Source organism: Pseudophryne corroboree, chromosome 6 (assembly GCF_028390025.1).
Source record: "Pseudophryne corroboree isolate aPseCor3 chromosome 6, aPseCor3.hap2, whole genome shotgun sequence".
Taxonomy (NCBI): Eukaryota; Metazoa; Chordata; class Amphibia; order Anura; family Myobatrachidae; genus Pseudophryne; species Pseudophryne corroboree.
The window spans coordinates 370,658,789-370,683,781 of NC_086449.1; the positions used below are offsets into that span (position 1 = coordinate 370,658,789).

The 24,993-nt window shown below is 48.8% G+C and overlaps 1 protein-coding gene across 1 annotated transcript in view; it reads right to left on the reverse strand.

Annotated features, from left to right (window-relative positions):
- The window catches only part of RBM28 (RNA binding motif protein 28), a 136,442-nt gene that overhangs the window by 27,946 nt on the left and 83,503 nt on the right, over positions 1 to 24,993 (reverse strand). The window contains exons 13-14 of the mRNA XM_063926690.1: positions 11,461 to 11,525; positions 10,125 to 10,283 (exon numbers count right to left, since the gene is read on the reverse strand). Coding sequence (XP_063782760.1) covers positions 10,125 to 10,283; positions 11,461 to 11,525 — 224 coding nt within the window. The remainder of the gene's footprint in view (positions 1 to 10,124; positions 10,284 to 11,460; positions 11,526 to 24,993) is intronic.

A 24,993-nucleotide genomic window follows, 5' to 3' on the forward strand; every position in this document is an offset into this window, starting at 1 on the left:
AGCCCCAATTTTGTTGGGAGCATACAGAATAAACAGAGCCTCCATTTTCCTAATCTGAGCCGTTCTGGCGACATAAATTTTCAAAGCTCTGACTACATCGAGAGATTTCGAATCAGCCAAGGCTTCAATAGCCACAGGCACCACAATAGGCTGGTTCATGTGAAACGAAGAAACCACCTTTGGCAGAAATTGTTGACAAGTTCTCAATTCCGCTCTATCCACATGGAAGATCAAATAGGGGCTCTTGTGAGACAAAGCCGCTAATTCCGACACCCGCCTTGCGGACGCCAAGGCCAAAAGCATGACCACTTTCCAAGTGAGAAATTTTAACTCAACCTTTCGTAAAGGTTCAAACCAGTGTGACATAAGAAACTGCAACACCACGTTAAGGTCCCATGGTGCCACTGGGGGCACAAATGGAGGTTGGATGTGCAGCACTCCTTTCACGAAAGTCTGAACCTCTGGAAGGGCGGCCAATTCTTTTTGAAAGAAAATTGATAAGGCCGAAATCTGCACTTTAGTGGAGCCTAACTTTAGGCCCGCATCCACACCTGCTTGCAAAAAAAATGGAGAAAACAACCCAGCTGAAATTCTTCCGTAGGAGCCTTCTTGGATTCACACCAAGACACATATTTTCTCCAGATACGGTGATAATGCTTCGCCGTTACCTCCTTTCTAGCTTTAAGTAGAGTGGGGATGACTTCACCAGGAATAACCTTTCGAGCTAGGATTTGGCGTTCAACCGCCACGCCGTCAAACGCAACCGCGGTAAGTCTTGGAACACGCACGGCCATTGCTGTAACAGGTTCTCTCTTAGCGGAAGAGGCCAGGGATCTTCTACGAGTAATTCCTGAAGATCCGGAAACCAGGCCCTCCATGGCCAATCTGGAACAAGGAGTATCGCCTGAACCCTTATTCGTCTTATGATCCTTATCACCTTTGGAATGAGTGGAAGTAGAGGGAACATATATACCGACTGAAACACCCACGGTGTCACCAGGGCGTCCACTGCACTGGCGTGAGGGTCCCTCGACCTGGAACAATATCTCTGAAGCTTCTTGTTGAGGCGAGACACCATCATGTCTATTTGAGGAATTCCCCAATGACTTGTCACTTCTGCAAAGACTTCTTGATGAAGACCCCACTCTCCTGGATGGAGATCGTGTCTGCTGAGGAAGTCTGCTTCCCAGTTGTCCACGCCCGGAATGAAGACTGCTGACAGAGCGCTTGCATGTTTTTCCGCCCAGCGGAGAACTTTTGTGGCCTCCGCCATCGCCGCTCTGCTCTTTGTTCCACCCTGGCGGTTTATGTACGCCACTGCTGTTATGTTGTCTGACTGAATCAGGACGGGCAGACCGCGAAGATGATGTTCCGCTTGTAGAAGGCCGTTGTAGATGGCTCTTAATTCCAGAACGTTTATGTGCAGACAAGCTTCCTGGCTTGACCATTTTCCCTGGATGGAACCTGCCAAACGGAATGGCTTCGTAGGCTGCCACCATCTTCCCCAGCACTCGAGTGCATTGATGAATCGACACTCTTGCCGGTTTCAGAATCTCCTTGACCATGTTCTGGATTTCCAGAACTTTTTCCCCTGGGAGAAACACTCTCTGCAGTTCCGTGTCCAGGATCATGCCCAAGAATGACAGCTGTGTTGTTGGAACCAACTGTAGCTTTGGCAAATTTAGGATCCAAACATGTTGTTGCAGGACTGTCAGGGAGAGTGCAACGTTTCTTAGTAACTGCTCCTTTGATCTCGCCTTTATCAGGAGATCGTCCAAGTACAGGATAATTGTGACACCCTGCTTGCGCAGGAGCACCATCATTTCCGCCATTACTTTGGTGAAAATCCTCGGAGCCGTGGAGAGACCAAACGACAACGTCTGAAATTGGTAATAACAATCCTGAACAGCAATCCTCAGGTAAGCTTGATGTGGAGGATATATTGGGACATGTAAGTAGGCATCTTTGATGTCGACTGACGCTATAAAATCCCCCCCTTCCAGACTGGAGTTCACTGCTCAGAGAGATTCCATCTTAAATTTGAATCTTTTCAGATATAAATTGAGGGATTTTAAGTTCAGAATCGGTCTGACGAGTTATCCGGCTTTGGGACGACGAACAGGCTCAAATAAAACCCTTCTCCCTGTTGTGACGGGGGTACCGTGACAATGACTTGCTGTTGACACAGTTTTTGTATCGCAGCGCACACTACTTCCCTTTCCGGAAGAGAAACTGGCAAGGCTGATTTGAAAAATCGGTGGGGGGGCACGTCTTGAAACTCCAGTTTGTACCCTTGGGACACTATTTCTAACACCCAAGGATCCAGGCCCGAGTGAAACCAGACCTGACTGAAGAGTTGGAGACGTGCCCCCACCGGTGCGGACTCCTGTAGAGGAGCCCCAGCGTCATGCGGTGGACTTGGCAGAAGCCGGGGAGGACTTCTGCTCCTGGGAACCTGCCACAGCTGGTTACCTCTTTCCCTTTCCTCTACCTTTAGAGGCAAGGAAGGACGACCCTCTTCCTTTTTTGTATTTATTGGGCCGAAAAGACTGCATCTGATAGTGAGGCGTCTTTTTCTGTTGCGCAGGGACATAAGGTAGAAATGATGACTTACCCGCGGTAGCCGTAGATACCAGATCAGCGAGGCCGTCACCAAATAAGACACCACCTTTATACGGGAGAGCCTCCATAGCTTTCTTAGAGTCGGCATCAGCATTCCATTGATGAATCCAGTGTGCTCTCCTGGCCGAGACTGCCATGGCATTGGCCCTTGATCCCAACAGGCCAATATCCCTCGCCGCATCCTTTAGGTAGGCTGCAGCGTCCCTGATATAACCGAGAGTCAAAAGAATGCTATCCCTATCCAGGGTATCTATGTCAGATGCCAAGTTATCTGCCCACTTTCCAATAGCGCTACTCTCCCATGCCGACGCAACGGCAGGTCTGAGCAGCGTACCCGTAGTGACATAAATGGATTTTAAGGTAGTTTCCTGCTTATGATCCGCAGGGTCCTTTAGGGCAGCCGTGTCAGGATACGGAAGCACCACCTTTTTGGACAGACGTGACAGAGCTTTGTCCACATTGGGGGTTGACTCCCACTTTTCCCTGTCCTCAGAGGGGAATGGATATGCCATCAGAATTCTTTTGGGAATCTGTAACTTTTTGTCAGGAGTTTCCCAAGCTTTTTCAAAAAGAGTGTTCAGCTCATGAGAGGGGGGAAACGTTACCTCAGGTTTTTTTCCCTTTTACAAACAGACCCTTGTATCAGGAATAGTAGGGACTTCTGTGATATGCAATAAGTCTTTAATTGCCACAATCATGTACTGAATACTCTTAACCAGTTTAGGATTCAATCTGGCATTACTACAGTCGATACTGGAATCAGAGTCCGTGTCGGTATCTGTATCTGTTATCTGGGTAAATGAACGCTTTTGTGACACCGAGGGGGTCTGGACATGAGACAAGGCGTCCTCCATGGATTTTCTCCATGTTTGGGTCTGAGAATCAGATTTAACCAGCCTTTTAGTCAATAACGCCACATTTGGATTCAACGTACTCAACATATCTACCCAATCAGCTGTCGGCGGTGCCGACAGGGTCAATCCCAGCACCTTATCTGCCCCCACTCCAACTTCCTCCGGGGAGGAGTACTCAGCCTCAGACATGTCGACACACATGTACGGACACGCACAATCACACTGGGCTATAGGGGACAGACCCACAGGAAAGCCTGTTAGAGAAACACAGAGGGAGTTTACCAACTCACAACCCAGCGCCAATCCCGGTACTGAGACTTTATACACACTGCCTCAGACCTGTTAGCACTTTTATATCAAATGATAATAGCACCAAATTACTGTGCCCCCCCCCCCTCCCCCCGTTTTGCACCCTGTTACTTGTACAGAAGTGTGGAGGTCAGGGCCAGCGTCTCTGCAGCTCCTGTGAAGAGAAAATGGCGCTGGGTAGCTGTGAGGGCTAAGTCACTCCCCCTCACCAGCGCGCTTCAGTCCCGCTCAGATTCACAATTTGTATACTGGCGGGGGCTATATTTAGTGCCTAGGCACTTCTAATATATATTTTAGCCAGTGTTCACTTCAGTATTCATGCCGCCCAGGGCGCCCCCCCTGCGCCCTGCACGTGCCGCCGTATGTGTGTGTAGGAGCATGGCGCGCTGCGCGGTACCTCAATACTGAAGTCTTCTGCCGTCACTGAAGTCTTCTTTTCTTCGTAATACTCACCCGTCTTCTTTTCTTCGTAATACTCACCCGGCTTCTTTCTTCTGGCTCTGTGAGGGGGGTGACGGCGCGGCTCCGGGAACGAGCAGCTAGGCGCACCAAGTGATCGGACCCTCTGGAGCTAATGGTATCCAGTAGCCTAAGAAGCAGAGCCTTTGAACTCACAGAAGTAGGTCTGCTTCTCTCCCCTCAGTCCCACGATGCAGGCAGCCTGTTGCCAGCAGTGCTCCCTGAACATAAAAAAACCTAACAAAAGTCTTTTTACAGAGAAACTCAGGAGAGCTCCCCTGTGTGTGTCCAGTCTCTCTGGGCACAAAATCTAACTGAGGTCTGGAGGAGGGGCATAGAGGGAGGAGCAAGTTCACACCCATTTAAAGTCACACACACACACACACACAGTGTGAAAATCCAAGCTGTGAAACATAATCCACAATCTTGGGGGGGAGATAGGAGCTAACCAGCTTGAAAACTGAGCAACGGCTGAACAATATTACTTAACCAAGTAAGAAAAACAGTACTTAACCAAGAACAAAGCAGTACTGAACTAAGTAACCACTGCAGGATCACGAAGCGCTGGACGGGCGCCCAGCATCCTTTACAAACTACAAGAAAAGGATTTACCGGTAGGTAATTAAAATCCTATTTTCTCTTACAACCTAGAGGATGCTGGGGTTCCTGCAGAACTGATTGAGCAAACTTCAGGTCCTCAGAGGCCAAAGTATCGATCTTGTAGAACTTAGCAAACGTGTTCGACCCTGACCAAGTAGCCACTCGGCAAAGTTGTAAAGCCGAGAGCCCCTGGACAGCCATCCAGGAAGAACCCACCTTCCGAGTAGAGTGGGCCTTAACAGATTTTGGGCATATGCATGCTGAATAGTGAACCTGATCCAGCGAGAAATCGACTGCTTAGAAGCAGGACACCCAAGTTTCTTGGGATCACACAGGACAAACAGAGTCTGATTTTCTGTGACGAGCAGTCCTCTTCACATTGATCTTCAAAGCCCTCACAACATCCAAGGACTTTGATGTAACTGAGGAGTCAGTAGCCACTGGCACCACAATAGGCGAGTTGATATGAAAAGCCGACACAACCTTTGGAAGGAACTGCTGACGTGTCCTGAGCTCAGCTCTATCTTCATGGAAGATTGAGTAGGGGCTTTTACAGGACAAAGCCCCCAATTCGGACACACGTCGAGCAGAAGCTAAGGCCAACAAAGTGACAGCCTTCCACGTGAGAAACTTGACCTCAGCCTCCTGTAAAGGCTCAAACCAATCCGATTGCAGGAAATGCAACACCACGTTAAGATCCCAAGGTGCCGTCGGCGCCACAAAGGGAAGCTGGATGTGCAGAACCCCCTTTCAAGAAAGCCTGAACTTCAGGAAGTACAGCCAATTGTTTCTGGAAGAAAATGGATAAAGCCGAAATCTGGACCTTAAAAGATCCCAAATGCAAGCCCATATCCACACCTGCTTGCAGGAAGAGGAGAAACCGTCCCATTTAAAAATCCACCGTAGGAAACTTCTTGGACTCACACCAAGACACGTACTTTTTCCAAATCCGATGGTAATGTTCAGACGTTACTCCTTTCCTAGCCTGTATCAGGGTAGGAATAACCTTGCTCGGAATACCTTTCTGGGCTAAGATCTGGCGTTCAACCTCCATGCCGTCCAACGTAGCCGCGGTAAGTCTTGATAAGCAAACCGCCCCTGTTGCAGAAGATCCTCGCAAAGAGGAAGAGGCCTCGGATCTTCCAGCAGTAAGTCCAGAAGATCCGCATACCAAGCTCTCCTTGGCCAGTCCAGAGCAATGAGAATTGCCTGAACCCTTGTTCTCTTTATGAACTTTAGAATTCATGGAATAAGTGGAAGTGGAGGGAATACATACACAGACTTGAACACCCACGGAGTTACCAGGGCATCTACTGCCACCGCTTGTGGGTCTCTCGACCTGGAACACTACCTCTGAAGTTTCTTGTTGAGACGTGAGGCCATCATGTCTATTTGAGGCATGCCCCAACGACTGGTCACGTCTGTGAACACCTCCGGAGAAAGTCCGCTTCCCAGTTGTCCACTCCTGGAATGAAGATTGCCGACAACGCCACTGCGTGCTTTTCCGCCCAGAGAAGAATTCTTGTTACCTCTGACATAGCAGCTCTGCTCTTTGTTCCTCCCTGTCGGTTTATGTAGGTCACCGTCGTTACGTTGTCCGACTGCACCTGAATGGACTGATTTCGTAGAAGATGCGCCGCTTGGAGAAGACAGTTGAAAACGGTTCGTAGTTCCAGAATGTTTATTGGAAGAATGGATTCCAGACTTGACTATCTTCCTTGGAAGGTTTCCCCTTGAGTGACTGCGCCCCAACCCCTGAGGCTTGCATCCGTGGTTAGAAGGATCCAGTTCTGAACCCCGAACCTGCGGCGCTCCAGGAGGTGAGGCATTTGCAGCCACCAGAAGAGTGAAATCCTTGCTTTCGGCGACAGACGTATCCTCTGGTGCATGTGTAGGGGAGATCCCGACCACTTGTCTAGGAGATCCAGTTGGAGGGACCGTACATGAAATCTTCCGTACTGTAGAGCCTCGTAAGAGGCAACCATCTTCCCCAGAAGGCGAATGCACTGGTGAACCGATACCCGGGTAGGTTTCAAGACATCCCGGACCATTGATTGGATCACTAATGCCTTCTCCACCGGTAGAAACACCCTCTGCACTTCCGTGTCGAGGATCATCCCCAGGAAAGAATCTCCTTGTCGGCTCCAAATGTGACTTTGGAAGGTTCAGGATCCAACCATGTTCTCTGAGCAGATGAGTCGTGAGAGCAATAGTCTGCAACAACTTATCCCTGGACGATGCCTTTATCAGCAGATCGTCCAGATATGGAATTATGTTCACTCCCTGCCTACGGAGGAGAACCATCATCTCTGTCATCACCTTGGTGAACCTCCTCTGTGCCGTGGAGACACTGAATGGCAGTGCCCGGAAACTGATAGTGACTGTCTAACAGTGCGAATCCGAGATAGGCCTGATGCGGTGGCCAAATCGGAATGTGGAGGTACGCATCCTTGATATCTAGGGATACCAGAAACTGTCCCTCCTCCAGACCGGAGATCACTGCTCTCAGGGATTCCATTTTGAATTTGAATTCCCTCAGGAAAGGGTTTAACTATTTCAAGTTTAAAATCGGTCTGACCAAACCATCCAGTTTTGGCACCACGAAAAGGTTTGAATAGTAACTCTTGTTTTGCATATGAGGTGGAACTGGGACAATGACCTCTGACTTTTCCAACTTTTGGATGGCTTCCTGTAGGATATCCCTGTCTGACAGTAAAGCTGGCAAACCTGATTGAAGAATCAATGAGGCGGGAGTTCTTGAAACTCCAGTCTGTACCCGTGGGACACAATATCCTGTACCCAGGGATCCAGGCCGGACGACACCCAGACGTTGCTGAAACGTCGGAGTCTCGCCCTCACCTGCCCGTCCTCCAGGCTGTGCGGACTACCATCATGCTGAGGGTTTTGAGGAACCAGAAGGAGGCTTCTGGTCCTGGGAACCTGCAGGTGCAGGTTTCTTGGATTTTGCCCATCCACCTCTAAAGAAGGTGGTAGGAGGCTTGGACTTTTTTGTCATATCGGACCGAAAGGACTGCGGTGTGGATGAAGAAAAGGGTTTATTCATAGAAGGAGCAACTGAGGGAAGAAAAGGTGACTTACCCGCGGTTGCCGTGGAAATCCACGCATCCAACGCTTCCCCAAATAGAGCCTGACCCGTGAAGGTTAGGTTCTCCACACTTCTCCTGGATTCCGCATCTGCAGACCAGTGGCGTCGCCAGAGTCCCCTGCGTGCCAACACAGCCATGGAAGATATCCTTGCATTCAGAGTACCCAGGTCCTTCATGGCCTCCACCATGAAACCCGCAGAATCCTGTATGTTACGTAAAAAAAATTCAATGTCACTTCTATCCATAGAATCTAATTCCTCTAGGCCTGACCACTTTACTATGACTTTAGAAATGAATACACAGGCAATAGTGGGCCGTAGCGACACTCCTGAAGCAGTGTACATGGATTTGAGCGTAGTGTCAACTTTATGATCAGCCAGTTCTTTTAACGCGGTAGATCCAGGGACAGGTAAAACCACCTCTTTTGACAGTCTGGAGACAGATGCGTCAACTATGGGTGGGTTTTCCCATTTCTTTCTATCCTCCTCCGGGAAGGGAAAAGCAACCAAAGCCCTTTTTGGGATCTGGAATTTTTCCCCAGGATTTTTCAAATATAGCATTTAATTCCTTAGACGCAGAGAAGGTAATCGAGGCTTTCTTATTACCTATGAAGTCAGCCTCCTCCGCCTGTTCAGGTGGTGTGTCAGTAATTTGTAACACTTCGCTAATGGCCTCAACCATGAGCTGCACCCCCTTTGCCAGGGATGCCGCCCCCCTCAGCACACCCCCATCACCGTCTGCTGTGTCAGAGTCGGTATCCGTGTCGGCTTGCATAATCTGGGCAAGTGCACGTTTCTTTGGGTATATGTTAGGGGATTTAGAAGGAATAGGAACAGAACCTGACCAAACTGCCATAGAATCCTTTAAAACCTGAGTTTCAGTCTCAGTATGAGCTACCCTAGTAGAAATCTGAGAGATCACTCCCTTAATAGAAGTCAGCCATTCTGGCTCAGTCATAGGAATCTGAGACAAGACAGTACAATCCTGGGTACAAGGAATATTCCTCTGGAGAAGAAACATCCTCTGCAGCATAAGACAGAGTCCCTGGACATGGCTATGTGAGAAAACATACACCCACATACATACACCCCCCCCCCCCCCCCCCAAGTACCTTCAGAGAGAACACGGAGCTTGGAGCCAGCACACACACAGCGCTCAATTAGGTAGGTAAAACCAACCTGCGCTGACTGTGTACCCTTAATAGACTACACAGTAATACCCCCTCCCCCTTTCTACAACCTCCTGGTAACGCACAGGATAGCTGGAGTCGTGTGGAGGGACAGCACTCCCTGTCAGGGTCTCTGTAGCTGTATCTGCAGGGAGAAAACGCTTATGGGTCTGCTCTGAGGAGAAGCTCCGCCCCCTGGACATGGCGCATCTTCCCACACTTAAATTTTCATACTGGCCTGAGGATCTTGCTAGCAGCGTTACCGAGGTCCCTGATAGCCTTGAATGAACAGTGTAGGGTATTTGCGCTGGCTCATGGCGCCCCTCATAGCGCCACACTATGTGCCGCTGAGCTCTCCGGAGCAGTTAGTACTGCGCTCCTACCCTGTTGTCGCCATACACACCGGCTCCCCGCTTGTCGGGTCGCCGGTGACACACTCGCCACCGGAATATTCTGGCTCTGTTAGGGGATGGCGACATGCTGCGGGAGTGAGCGGTCGCCTCGGGCGGCTAACAATCATCACCCTCAGGAGCTCAGTGTCCTGTCAACGGAGATAGTGGCCATTAACCTCTCAGGGTTGGACTCTACTTTCCCCCCCTAAGTCCCACGAAGCAGGGAGGCTGTTGCCAGCAGCCTCCCTGTGCCTAACTCCAAGAAAAATAAGAAAACTAGAAAAACTCCTATGGAGCTCCCCTAGCTATGACCGGCTCCTCCGGGCACATTTTCTAGACTGAGTCTGGTAGGAAGGGCATAGAGGGAGGAGCCAGCCCACACTATTAAACTCTTAAAGTGCCAGTGACTCCTAGTGGACGAAGTTATACCCCATGGTACTAATGTGGACCCCAGCATCCTCTAGGACGTAAGAGAAAAAAGTAACAAAGAATGAGGATTCTTTACTTAAAGAATAATTTACTATATGAAGACTCAACATTAAATCATCAGAAAAATAGACATTTGCAAAGTTTCAAAACAGAGAATTATTAATAATCCAACATGTCTTCTTACCTCTTTGATTTTAATTGACCGCCCTCCACCTGCAGCATTTAAAAACAGCTGACGTAACTTTTTGTCATCCACAGACTTGGGAATGTTATGAACACACAGACGGGTCTTAGAGACAAAAATGCTCTGAAACTTCAACTTTTGGCGTTTTATTTCTTCAAACTGGGGAGGAAAGCAACATAATAATATCACAACAGCTACCAAAACGAACTGATAGAATTCAGGTCTCAAAGCCTAACCTTACACCTTATGTGTGCACCTAATCATTTGGGGATGAACAACAAAGAAAGCCCTAGTAGGTACAGATTCAACACTATAACTAGTAGCCACCTTGCATAACAGCATTTTGCATGCTGTAAAAGTGGTTTGTATCCTACATACAGATGGGTCCACGTTTATCTTGACCTTGGAAAGGATTAACTGAGACCGGCCAGTCAGACTTAATCCCCTGCTGTATTGTTCTCTGTATTGTATTGCAGCTCAGAACAATAGATGAAGGGTTTATGCTAATAAATCATGTTGTGCCTAGGCGCAGAAAACTAGTCAAGATAACCGTGGACCCATTTGTATATGTTTCAATATAAAACATGTATCTAATTAACACGCATACACATTTTTAGATTTAGCTCTGTCTTAGAACATACTGGGGACCAATTATGAAAAAAAAAAAAAAAAAAGAATTGAACTGTAAATCTGCAGCAGTGAATTAATAAGCAGATTTGTTGTAGGTTGCTAAAACTTGTAGAAACTTTTCTAAATGTCCTCAGAGAAGTGCCTTATTTTTTGTCACATCAGCTATGGCACACATGAGCACAGCGTTCATTATTAATCACAGGAACTACTTCAGACTTCACAAGTAACCGCCACAGTTTCTGAGTCGCAGCTCACCCGTCTGTTACAGCCCAAGGAATCAATACTAAGGGGGAATTCAATTAGCCCCGATATTTAAAAAAAAAAAAAAAATCCAGGATTTTCAATTAACCCCCGTTTTTTACACCCCCAAAAAATACACATTTTTGGGCAAAACTACGGAGTCCATTCATAGACCTGTGGTTTTTCGGAATCATGATCGCAAAAACAAGCTAGCTATTTTTCAGGAGCTGCTCAGGTCCTGAAAAAAATAAATAAACCAAACACAGTAGCAGCTGCTGGCGGCCTCCTTTCAAGGCTAATTGAATAGCCCCAGGAAATGAATAAACCCACTGTAAAATTACCACAGCTAATTGAATTACCTCCCGAGTGCAAATCTGGCATCTGAAATACTGCCCTTTACAGAGCTCCATTACCACAATTGTATGAATAACTTCCTGTACGCTGTCTCAATTTCATTTGCTCTTACCCTAGCTCTCTTTGCCAAGTCTTCTGAACTCACTCCTTCCGCAGCTTTTGTCCCTTCTCGGATCACTGTAAATTTACAGTTTAAATAGTACAAAGTAAAAGCACTGTGAATATAATGCAATTTAAGTTGTCACAACTGCATATTTTGTATTATAATATGTGCCTTCACTAGCAATTCTTTCTACAGGACCATAAATACGTCTTCCAAAAAAAGGATTTTAATTACCTACCGGTAAATCTTTTTCTCGTAGTCCATAAGGGGTATTGGGGAGACTTAGTACGATGGGGTATAGACGGGGTCCAAAGGAGCCGGTGCACTTTAAATTTCTTCACTGGGTATGCTGGCTCCTCCCCTCTATGCCCCATACCACAGGCAGTTATAGGTAAAACAGTGCCCGAAGGAGAAAGGACATATAGGAGAGAAGGAACATGATAACAAAGAGTGGTGAGATTTAATACCAGCACACTACGAACATATAGCAACCAGCAACGGCTGGTAACAATAACAACAACAGCTGAACAGGTAACCACATAACAGAGAACCTGCAGAAAAGTCAACGCACTGAGGCAGGCGCCCAATATCCCTTATGGACTACGAGAAAGGGATTTACCGCTAGGTAATTAAAATCCTATTTTCTCTAGCATCCATAAGGGATATTGGGTAGACTTCGTACAATGAGGACGTCCCAAAGCTTCCAGAACGGGTGGGAATTGGGAATGTACGGAGACTGCTGCAGCACCACCTGCCACATGAATACCACCCGCCCAAACTGGGTATCCTCTTTGGCCTGGGTATCAAACTTGTAGAACTTCACAAAGGTGTTCTTCCCCAACCAGGTAGCAGCTCAGCATAGTTGCAAGGCCGAGACTCCACAAGCAGCAGCCCAGGAAGAGCCCACTGATCTTGTAGAGTGAGCCTTCAGACACTTAGGAACAGGTAAGGCTGCCGACACACAGGCCTGTTGGATAGTAAACCTAAGCCAACGAGCAATGGACTGCTTCAAAGCAGGACAACCCTTTTTCTGTGCATCATAGAGCACGAACAAGGAATCCGTCTTTTTGATCCGAGCTGTTCGCTTGACATAGATCTTCAAGGCTCGCACAGCATCCAATGCCTCCGGGAGGAGCAGAAGTGTCAGAACTGGACGGAACCACAATAGGTTGATTCAACTGAAACGTAGAAACAACCTTTGGCAGGAACTGCTGCCTAGGCCTGAGCTCCGCTCTGTCATGGTAAAAGACCAAGTAGGGACTTTTACACGATACGGCCCCCAATTCTGAGACACGCCTAGCAGAAGCCAGGGCCAGTAACATCGCTATCTTCCACGTGAGGTACTTGTCTTCTACAGTCATCAGAGGCTCAAACCAGGAGGACTGCAGAAATTCCAACACCACATTCAAATCCCAGGGTGCCGTAGGCGGCACAAAAAGAGGTTGTATGTGGAGTACCCCTTGCAAGAAGGTCTGAACTTCTGGCAAGAGTGCCAATTTTCTCTGGAAGAAAGTGGAGAGAGCCGAAATCTGGACCTTAATGGAACCCAGACGTAAGCCCTTATCCACACCGGCTTGCAGGAAACGTAAGTAACAGCCCAATTGGAACTCTTCCTCGCACCAAGAGACATATCTTCTCCAGATATGATGATAGTGTTTTGACGTCACAGGTTTGCTGGCCTGAACCATGGTAGCAATAACCTTTTTGGAAAGGCCCTTGTGAGCTAGGATGTTCTGCTCAACCCCCATGCGGTCAAACGAAGTCGCTGTAAGTCTGGGAAGACGAACGGTCCCTGTTGAAGATTGCTTCTTGGTGGTAGAGGCCAAGGGTCTTCAACCGACATGTCCAGAAGATCCACGTACCACACCCTCCAAGGCCAATCCGGGCCAACCAGAATTGCCTGGGTTCCTTGATTTCTGGTTCGATGGAGCAACGGAATCGGAGGAAACAGGTAGACCAGCCGGTAAGGCAAGGCGAAGTCAGTGCATCCACTGTCCTCGCCTGAGGGTCCCTGGTTCATGAGCAATACCAGTAAAGCTTTTTGTTGAAATGAGAAGCCATCATGTCTATCTGCAGGCAGCCCTACCAGTGGATGATCTGTTGGAACACCTGATGGTGAAGTCCCCACTACCCCCGGGTGGAGATCGTGACGACTCAGGAAGTCCGCTTCCCAGTTGTCTACACCCGGAATGAAGATTGCTGACATTGCTCTTGCATTTGTTTCCACCCTGAGCAATATCTTTGACACCTCTCACATGCAGGCACTGCTTTTTGTCTCTCCTTGCCGATTGATGTACGCCACTGATGTGGCGTTGTCCGACTGAACTTGTATCGTGTGATCCCCGAGTAGAGGAGAGGCCTGAAGCAGAGCATTGTAGATCGCCCAAAGTTCCAGAATGTTGATCGGAAGGAGGGCTTCGTGGGCTGACCACCTGCCCTGGAACTGTGCCCCTTGGGTGACAGTACCCCATCCTCGCAGACTCGCATCCGTCGTGATGCGAGTCTGTAAGGATGTGCAGGAGATCCAACTGAAATGTTCTGGCATGGAACCTCCCATCCTGGATCGCCTCGTATGAGGCGACCATCTTCCCTAACAATCTGATGCAAAGATGGATGGCTACTCGAGCAGGTTGGAGCACCATGCGGACCATCTCCTGAAGTGTTCTTGCCTTCTGGGCCACAGTATCCACCAGGAACATCTCCAAGAACAGGAGCCGCTGAGTTGGCTCCAGGCAGGTCTTCTGTAGATTGAGAATCCACCCATGGTGTGACAGAAGTTGGATAGTGTGGTCGATATGGAGCAATAAAAGCTCCCTGGCTCTGGCTTTTATCAGAAGATCATCCAGGTAAGGGACAACATTGACCCCCCCGGAGTTGGAACATCATCTCCGCCATCACCTTCGTGAATACCCTCGGAGCCGTGGACAGGTCAAGGGGGTAGTGACTGGAACTGGTAGTGATCGTCCAGTAGGTAAAACCTCAGATAAGCCTGATTAGGTAGCAAAATTAGAATATGAAGGTAGGCGTCCTTGATATCCAAGGAAACCAGGAATTCCTGGTCTTCCAGGCCCGCAATCACTGCCCTCAGGGATTCCATTTTGAACTTGAAAACCTTCAGGTAAGGGTTCAAGGACTTTAGATTCAAAATGTGCCGTACCGAGTCATCTGGCTTTGGTACTACAAATGGGTTGGAGTAATAACCCCTGCCTCGTTGTGGTATTGGTACTGGAACAATGACGTGGGACTGGACCAAACTTTCGGATGGCGTGTTGCAATGTAACTTGCATATCCTCCAAAGCTGGCAAGCTTGATTTTAAAAATCGTTGGGGAGGAGCACCATCGAAGTCCAGCTTGTAACACTGAGAAATGAGGTCTCTTATCCAGGTATCCTGGCAGGAGTTTTCCCAGATGCGGCTGAAGTGACGCAGTTGAGCTCCCACCTCGAGATCTCCTTGGGGTGGGTGGGCACCGTCATGCTGAGGGCTTAGAGGAAGCAGAACAAGTGCTCTGTTCCCGAGAACCGGTGGTTGCAGGTCTATTTGACTTACCTCTGGTGCCTCTATTCGCATTGGATGCACATCTGGCCCTAGATCGAAATCTGTTAGACCGAAAAGGACTGAACAGACGGCCCATGGTAGGAACGCCTAGCCGGTGGGGCCCCAGGGAGGAGGAACGTGGATTTCCCAGCAGTAACTTTGGAAATCCACGTATCCAACTCAACCCCAAAGAGTCATTCCCCAGAAAAGGGGAGGGATTCCACACTGCGCTTGGATTCTGCGTCCGCTATCCACTGACGCAACCACAAAGCCCTGCGTGCCGACACTGCCATGGCTAAAGTCCTAGCACTAATAATTCCCATCTCCTTGAGCGAGTCACACAGGATGCGTGTAGTGTCCTGAATGTGCTTGAGGAGAGTCACCATAGTGACCAGAGGCATAGCCACGGAGAGGCCCTCCTGAATCTGAGTAGCCCACGTATTGGTTATCCAGCATCCAGCTATAACTGGCCTCTGCGATACACCTGCTGCCATGTAAATAGATTATAGCGAAGTCTCTATTTTCCGGTCCCAGGATCCTTTATGGAAAAAGAGCCCGGGGCAGACAGCAACACCTTTTTAGACAGTCAGGAGACTGATATATCAACCCCTGGGGGTTCCTCCCAAAACTTCCTGCCTTCAGGAACAAATGGGAAAGTGAGGAAAAATAAGATTTTACACTTACCGGTAAATCTATTTCTCGTAGTCCGTAGAGGATGCTGGGACTCCGTAAGGACCATGGGGAATAGACGGGCTCCGCAGGAGGCATGGGCACTTTAAGAAAGACTTTGGACTCTGGGTGTGCACTGGCTCCTCCCTCTATGCCCCTCCTCCAGACCCCAGTTAGAGAAACTGTGCCCAGAGGAGATGGACAGTACGAGGAAAGGATTTTTGGGAATCCCAGGGCAAGATTCATACTAGCCACACCAAACACACCGTATAACTTGTGATAACTACCCAGTTAATAGTATGAACAAACAACATATTCTCGGTCTAAACCGATGAAACTATAACATAACCCTTATGTAATCAATAACTATATACAAGTCTTGCAGAAGAAGTCGGCACATGGGACGGGCGCCCAGCATCCTCTACGGACTACGAGAAATAGATTTACCGGTAAGTGTAAAATCTTATTTTCTCTAACGTCCTAGAGAATGCTGGGACTCCGTAAGGACCATGAGGATTTTACCAAAGCTCCCAAACGGGCGGGAGAGTGCGGATGACTCTGCAGCACCGCTTGAGCAAACAGGAGGTCCTCCTCAGCCAGGGTATCAAATTTATAGAACTTTGCAAAGGTGTTTGACCCCGACCAAGTAGCTGCTCGGCACAACTGTAATGCCGAGACCCCTCGGGCAGCCGCCCAAGACAAGCCCACCTTCCTAGTGGAATGGGCCTTAACCGATTTAGGCAATGGCAATCCTGCCGTAGAATGCGCCTGCTGAATCGTGTTACAGATCCAGCGAGCAATAGTCTGCTTTGAAGCAGGCGCGCCAACTTTGTTGGCTGCATACAGAACAAACAGCGCTTCAGTTTTCCTAACCCTCGCTGTTGTGGCCACATAAATCTTCAAAGCCCTGACCACATCAAGGGACTCGGAATCCTCCAAGTCCCGTGTAGCCACAGGCACAACAATAGGTTGATTCATTTGAAAAGAAGAGACGAAATTGAGGACGAGTCCTCAATTCTGCCCTATCCACGTGGAAAACCAAATAGGGGCTTTTATGTGACAAAGCCGCTAATTCCGAAACACGCCTCGCAGAAGCCAAGGCCAACAACATGACCACTTTCCAAGTGAGATATTTCAACTCCACTGTTGTGAGCGGTTCAAACCAAGGTAACTTGAGGAAACTTAATACCACATTAAGATCCCACGGCGCCACCGGAGGTACAAAAGGAGGCTGAATATGCAGCACCCCCTTCACGAATGTCTGTACTTCAGGTAGAGAAGCCAATTCCTTTTGAAAGAAAATGGAGAAGGCCGAAATTTGGACCTTCATGGACCCTAATTTTAGTCCCAAAGTCACTCCTGTTTGCAGGAAGTGAAGCAGACGACCCAAATGGAACTCCTCCGTAGGAGCAGTCCTGGCTTCACACCAAGAAACATATTTTCGCCATATACGGTGATAATGTTTCAATGTCACGTCCTTCCTAGCCTTTATCAGGGTAGGAATGACCTCCTCCGGAATACCTTTTTTCGCTAGGATCCGGCGTTCAACCGCCATGCCGTCAAACGCAGCCGCGGTAAGTCTAGGAACAGACAGGGCCCCTGCTGCAGCAGGACCTGTCTTAGAGGAAGAGGCCACGGATCTTCTGTGAGCAACTCTTGCAGATCCGGATACCAAGTCCTTCGTGGCCAATCTGGAACAATGAGGATTGTTCTTACTCTTCTTAGTCTTATTATTCTCAACACCTTGGGTATGAGAGGTAGAGGAGGGAACACATAAACCGATCTGAACACCCAATGTGTCACTAGAGCGTCCACCGCTACCGCCTGAGGGTCTCTTGACCTGGCGCAATACCGCTTTAGCTTTTTGTTGAGACGGGACGCCATCATGTCTATCTGAGGCAGTCCCCACCGACCCACGATCTGTGTGAAGACTTCTTGATGAAGTCCCCACTCTCCCGGATGCAGGTCGTGTCTGCTGAGGAAGTCTGCTTCCCAGTTGTCCACCCCCGGGATGAATATAGCTGATAGGGCGCTTACTTGGCCTTCAACCAAGCGAAGAATCCTGGTCGCTTCTGCCATGGCCGCTCTGCTCCTTGTGCCGCCTTGGCGGTTTACATGAGCCACTGCTGTAATATTGTCTGACTGAATCAGAACCGGTTTGTCCCGAAGCAATGCCTCCGCCTGGCGTAGGGCGTTGTATATGGCCCTCAACTCCAGGACGTTGATGTGGAGACAAGTCTCTAGATTCGACCAGAGACCTTGGAAATTTCTTCCCAGTGTGACTGCTCCCCAACCTCGGAGGCTTGCGTCCGTGGTCACCAGGATCCAGTCCTGAATTCCGAACCTGCGGCCTTCTAGGAGGTGAGCACTGTGCAGCCACCACAGGAGAGATACCCTGGCTCTGGGAGACAGGGTGATCCTCTGATGCATTTGTAAATGGGACCCGGACCATTTGTCCAGTAGATCCCATTGAAAGGTCCTCGCATGGAACCTTCCGAAGGGGATGGCCTCGTACGATGCCACCATCTTCCCTAGGACACGCGTGCAGTGATGCACTGAAACCTTTTTTAGCTTTAATAGGTTCCTGACCAGGGCTATGAGCTCCTGAGCCTTTTTCATCGGAAGAAAAACCTTTTTCTGGTCTGTGTCTAGAATCAGACCCAGAAAGGTCAGGCGCGTTGTAGGGACTAGCTGGGACTTCGGTATATTGAGAATCCAGCCGTGCCCCTGCAACATCCTCACTGACAGCGACACTCTGTCCAGCAACTTCTCCCGAGATATCGCCTTTATGAGGAGAGTATGGGATAATTGTGACACCCTGCTTGCGCAGGAGCACCATCATTTTCGCCATTACCTTGGTGAAAATTCTCGGGGCTGTAGAAAGCCCAAACGGCAACGTGTGAAATTGGTAATGACAGTCCTGTACTGCAAATCTCAGGAACGCCTGGTGAGGAGGTAAAATCGGAACATGAAGGTATGCATCCTTTATGTCCAGGGACACCATCCAATCCCCACCCTCCAGGCTTGCGATGACCGCTCTGAGCGATTCCATCTTGAACTTGAACTTTCTCAAGTACAAGTTCAGGGATTTTAGATTCAAAATGGGCCTGACCGAACCGTCCGGTTTCGGGACCACAAACAGGGTTGAGTAATACCCCTTTCCTTGCTGGAGAAGAGGAACTTTGACTATCACCTGTTAAAGAAACAAATTTTGAATTGCAGTCAACACTAACTCCCTCTCTGACGGGGAAGCTGGCAGAGCCGATTTGAAAAACCGGCGAGGAGGCACGTCTTCGAATTCCAGCCTGTATCCCTGAGAAACAATCTCTATAGCCCAGGGATCCACCTGTGAGTGAACCCAGACCTGGCTGAAAAATCGAAGACGTGCCCCCACTTGAGCCGACTCCCCCCGGGAAGCCCCAGTGTCATGCGGTGGACTTTGCAGATGTAGGGGAGGACTTCTGCTCCTGGGAACTAGCTGCATGCAGCTTTTTTCCCTTGCCTTTTCCTCTGGCAAGGAAGGACGATCCCCGTACCTTCTTGCTTTTATTGGAACGAAAGGACTGCATTTGATAATGAGGTGCCTTTTTAGTATGCTGCGGGGGGACATAAGGTAAGAAATTCTATTTACCGGCCGTAACAGTAGAGACAAGGTCCGAGAGGCCTTCTCCAAACAACTCCTCCCCCTTGTACGGCAACGACTCCATATGTCGCTTTGAGTCGGCATCCCCCGTCCACTGCCGGGTCCACAGGAGTCGCCTAGCAGAAATAGACATAGCATTTATTCTGGAGCTTAGTAAACAAATGTCTCTTTGAGCATCCCTGATATATAAAGCAGCATCTTTGATATGCTCTAGGGTCATTAGAATGGTATCCTTATCTAGGGTGTCAAGTTCCGTGGATAAAGAATCTGTCCATGCTGCGACAGCACTACACACCCAGGCCGATGCCATAGCCGGTCTAACGATAGTACCGGAATGTGTGTAAATGTGCTTCATGGTAACCTCCTGCTTACGATCAGCAGGATCCTTGAGGGAAGCTGTATCCCGAGAAGGCAGTGCCACCTTCTTGGATAAGCGTGTCAGCGCCTTGTCTACCTTCGGCGAAGATTCCCATCGTATCCTCTCCTTTTGTGGAAAGGGATACGCCATAAGAATCCTTTTGGGAACTTGTAGTCTCCTATCTGGAGATTCCCAAGCCTTTTCGCACAAGTCGCTTAGTTCAAAAGAGGACGGAAAAGAGACCTCAGGCTTTTTCCCTTTATACATGTGTACCTTCGTGTCAGGGACAGGGGCTTCCTCAGTGATATGCAAAACCTGTTTAATGGCAATAATCATGTAACGAATACCTTTCGCCACCTTTGGCTGTAATTTTGCATCCTCATAGTCGACACTAGAGTCAGTATCTGTGTCGATATCTGTGTCAGTGATCTGGGATATGGTGCGTTTTTGAGACCCCGAAGGTCCTGGTGCCACAGGGACAGGCATGGTCTGACTACCTGACTGATCCCTAGTTTCAGCCTTGTCTAATCGTTTATGCAGTAAATTTACATTTGCATTCAAGACATTCCACATATCCACCCAGTCCGGTGTCGGCGTTGCCGACAGCGACCTGACCATCATGCACTCCCCCTCCTCCTTAGGTGAGCCTTCCTCGTCAAACATGTCGACACACACGTACCGACACACTTCACACACACAAGTAATCTCTTTTCTGAAGACAGGTTCCCCCTGAGGCCCCTTGGAGAGACAGAGAGAGTGTATGCCAGCACACAACCCAGCGCTATATAACCTTGGAGAAAAACACAGATTGTTTACCCAGTAGCGCTGCTTAATGTAAAAACGCCAATAATGTGCCCCCCCCTCTACTTTAAAACCCCCTTTCGCCGTGTGTCAAGCAGGGGAGAGTTCGGGGAGCTTCCTCTCAGCAGTGCTGTGGAGAGAAAATGGCGCTGGTGACTGCTGAGGGAGAAGCCCCGCCCCCTCGGCGGCGGGCTTCTGTCCCGCTCAAACTTACTAAAAAATGGCGGGGGCTCTTTTATATACATGTACAGTGTATATAGACTTTTGCCATAGGAGAGGTGTTTTATTGCTGCCCAGGGCGCCCCCCCCTGCGCCCTGCACCCTTACAGTGACCGGAGTGTGTGAGGTGTATGGGAGCAATTACGCACAGCTGCGGTGCTGTGCGTTACCTCAGTGAAGCACCGAAGGCTTCTGCCGCCTGAGACGTCTTCTGTCTTGGTTTCTTCTGGCTCTGTGAGGAGAACGGCGGCGCGGCTCTGGGGTGAACGCCCAGGACGAACCTGTGTTCACTCCCTCTGGAGCTAATGGTGTCCAGTAGCCGAGGAAGCAGAGCCTATCATTTAAGTAGGTCTGCTCCTCTCTCCTCAGTCCCTCGATGCAGGGAGCCTGTTGCCAGCAGTGCTCCCTGAAAAAGAGAAAAAAAATCCTAACAAAAATGCTTTCTAAGCAGGAAACTCAGGAGAGCTCCCTGCAGTGCACCCATTCTCCTCTGGGCACAGTCTAAAAACTGGGGTCTGGAGGAGGGGCATAGAGGGAGGAGCCAGTGCACACCCAGAGTCCAAAGTCTTTCTTAAAGTGCCCATGCCTCCTGCGGAGCCAGTCTATTCCCCATGGTCCTTACGGAGTCCCAGCATCCTCTAGGACGTTAGAGAAAACATTTTTGACACTTGGAATTTTTGGTCTGGATTTTTCCAGGCTAACTTGAATAAGTCATCTAACTCTGCAGAATCAGGGGATGCGACATTAGGCTTGTGTTGTGTAAAGAAAAATTACTGCTGTGATGCAGCGTCCTCTAGAGGGAGCTTTAACACGTCCCGTATAGCCAAAATTAGGGGTTCAATACCCTGAGCAGAATCTGAATCGACACTAACGGGATCCAAGTCCTCCCCATCCTCCTTTATATCCTCATCTGTATCAGAGTAGTGCAGGTAAACCACGCTTTTGTGGCCCTGCATGAGAGATGGAGGGCTGTGTAACATCTGCCCTAGCAGCTAAGCTTGTTGTAGTAGCTGAGTTTTCTATACATTAGCAGTGAGCTGGGATGACATATCAGACATCATAGTTGTAAGAGACCCTAGCCAGTGGGGCTCTGGACCCTTTCCCTCAGCCCCTTCACTGATTTGTGAAGATTGGCTGCATTGTTCACAAGAAACAGAATCAGATGATAATGGAGAGGATCTAGTGTGACATACACTGCATAGTTTGTGTTTACCCATGTTTCACAGTAAGCACAATGACATACACATACAACAGACAGTAATACTTTTCAAGCCTGCCCTCACTGTATGAGAGAGAGAGAGAGAGAGAGAGAGAGAGAGAGAGAGAGAGAGAGAGACGCACACAGACACCAGCAAACCCCTAGCTACACTGCCCCAGTGAGGCTGACAGCTAAGTATAACACAGCAATTACTAGTAAAATCTGTCCTGTAGAGGACACAGACCGTGCACAATAGCGGCTCTTCCCCTTTGCTACATCCTGTACCAGATTTCCAGCGTGTCTTGTGTGGCAGGAAGCGCTGTGTGCGCGCGCACGCTGTCTGTGGCTGCATTAAGCAGAGGAAGGCGCCAAAATGCCTCTGCTCCCGCTCTGAGTTAGCTCCGCCCCTTCAATGGCGCCAGAGCTATAAGGATTTTTATACTGGCAAAGTCTCCTGTGTGGCTTAAAAATGTCGCACAAGTGCAAGTTCAAGCTATGGTAAGCCAAGCTACATGGGGGGCTCTAGCGGGACCCCCCGATGAGGGTCCTGTATTCCGCACCCGCGTTCAGCCGCACTTTGAATCGAGGCCCCCGATTTGTACTCACCACAGACGTCCCCTTCAGGCTAGTGTTAAGGGTGTGGGGCGTGCTGCGATTGTGACAGCCAAGGCGCAGTGCCCCACTGAACAAACAACCTCTCAGGACGGTGGTCCTGCAGCGGGGAAGCGGCTCTGCACCTCGCAAGGCCCCACAAACTCCCGCGGTGCAGGTATGCTGTTGCCCAAACAGCATACTGAAAATAATAAAAGTTAAAAAGAAATTGAAGAAAACTCTCTGGAGCTGCAGAGATGTACATCCTCTCCTGAGGGCACTTTTTCTAAACTGCCTGTGGGAGAGGGCATAAAGCGGAGGAGCCAGCACACACAGTGAAGAAATTTAAAGTGCACCGGCTCCTTTGGACCCCGTCTATACCCCATCGTACTATATTTCCCCAATATCCCTTATGGATGCTAGAGAAATTGTGCCAGTATGTTTTATATATACCGCATGCCAATTTTGAACACTAGTAGATCTGTTGACATTTTAAAGCTTGTGCCAATTATCTATTTGAACTGATAAGAACTCTTCAGTGAAAGATAAAAGGCATAAGCCAGACAACAGAGTGACCCGACAACTATAGCTACTTATTTTCAAAATTGTGTTGGGGAAAAATAAGAAAAAACCTCATTGCAGAAGTTTTCATTAGAGACCGTCACAGCAGGTGACAAATCCATACCATTGCAGCCATCTTACGTATTCGTAGAAGAAAAATCCCTTGCTTGAAGCAAGGCAGATAAAGCATTACAAAACATTACAGCAACTGAGAAAAGGAGATTTATGGTAGACTTACCATAGTTAAATCTCTTTCTGCTAGGTACATTGGTTCCACAGGGAAACATCGAGTTGTAGAGATGGATCTTGATCCAGGCACCAACAGGCTAAAAGCTTTAGACTGTCCCAGGATGCATTGGGGCCTCCTCTATAAACCCCACCTCCTGGCACTGCAAGCTCAATTTGGTTAACCAGTCCAATGCAGGAGCAGGTAAAAGAGAAGGTAGAGGTTAGTCATATAGAACCACTTTCTCACGACAGGGGAAGGGACTAGCGGCTAATGCCATACAAACCCATAGAAGCTAGGTGCGTCAGGGTGGGCGACTTGTGGAACCAATGTACCTCACAGAAAGATCTAACCATGGCAAGTCTACCATAAATCTCCTTTTCTGCAGCGGGGTACATTGGTTTCCACAGGGAAACATCGGGGATGTCCTAAAGTAGTTCCTCACGGGAGGGGATGCGTTGTAGCGGGTATGAGAACCCAGCATCCAAAGGAAGCATCCTGGGAGGCGGAAGTATCGAAGGCATAGAACCTAATGAACGTGTTCACAGAGGACCACGTAGCCGCCTTACACAATTGTTCAGTGGAAGCGCCTCGGCGGACCGCCCAAGAAGGTCCGACAGAGTAGAATGTGCTTTGATAGCAGCAATTACTGTGAGTCCAGCCTGCGCACTTGCTTGTGCAATCACCATTCTAATCCATCTGGCCAAGGTTTGCTTATTCACAGGCCAGTCACGTTTGTGAAAACCAAAAAGTTACAAAAAATATATCTGACCTCCTGATAGAGGTAGCCCTCTCCACAAAAATACGAAGAGCCCTTACCACATCCAAAGACCGCTCTTTGGAGGACAAATCAGAAGAGATAAAGGCCGTAACCACAATCTCTTAGTTAAGGTGAAAAGACGACACCACCTTAGGTAAATAACTAGGACGAGATCTAAGAACTGCTCGGTCACGGTGAAATATCAGAAAGGGTGGACGACAGTACAGAGCGCCTAGGTATGACACCCTTCTAGCAGAGGCAATAGCCAGTAGGAACAGGACCTTGACCGTGAGCCATTTAAGGTCCACTGACTCAAGAGGTTCAAATGGAGACTCTTGCAGGGAATACAGGACAACAGACAGATCCCATGGAGCCACAGGAGGGACATAGGGAGGCAGAATCCGTAAAACACCCTGAGTGAAAGTATGAACGTTAGGAATAGACGCAATTTTTCTCTGAAACCACATCAACAAAGCAGAGATATGAACCTTGAGGGAGGCTAGACGAAGGCCTAAATCCGGGCCTTGTTGTAGAAAAGCTAGAAGTCTGGAAGTACTGAATTTGTAAGCATCGTAATTCTTAGCAGCACACCAGGTAAAGTAAGAATTCTAGACCCTGTAATAAATCCACACAGATGCCGGTTTGCAGGCCTTCAGCCTGAATCCTGTGGCCCTTAGGTGTAAGGCTTCAAGAGCCACGCTGTCAAAGCCAGTCTGGCCAGGTCCGGGTAGACACAAGGGCCCCTAACGAGGAGGTCTGGGCATTGAGGAAGTGGAAGAGGATGCTCTACCGATAGACCCTGCAGGTCTGAGAACCAATGCCATTTGGGCCACACTGAAGCGACTAGAAGTAGTATTCCTCCTTCTTCTTTGAACTTCCGCAGTTCCATGTAATTGACAGTGCGTCCACAAACGCTGCTTGAGGATCCCTTGTTCTTGACTGGAACTTTATGATTGTGTCGAGATGCCATCAGGTCTACA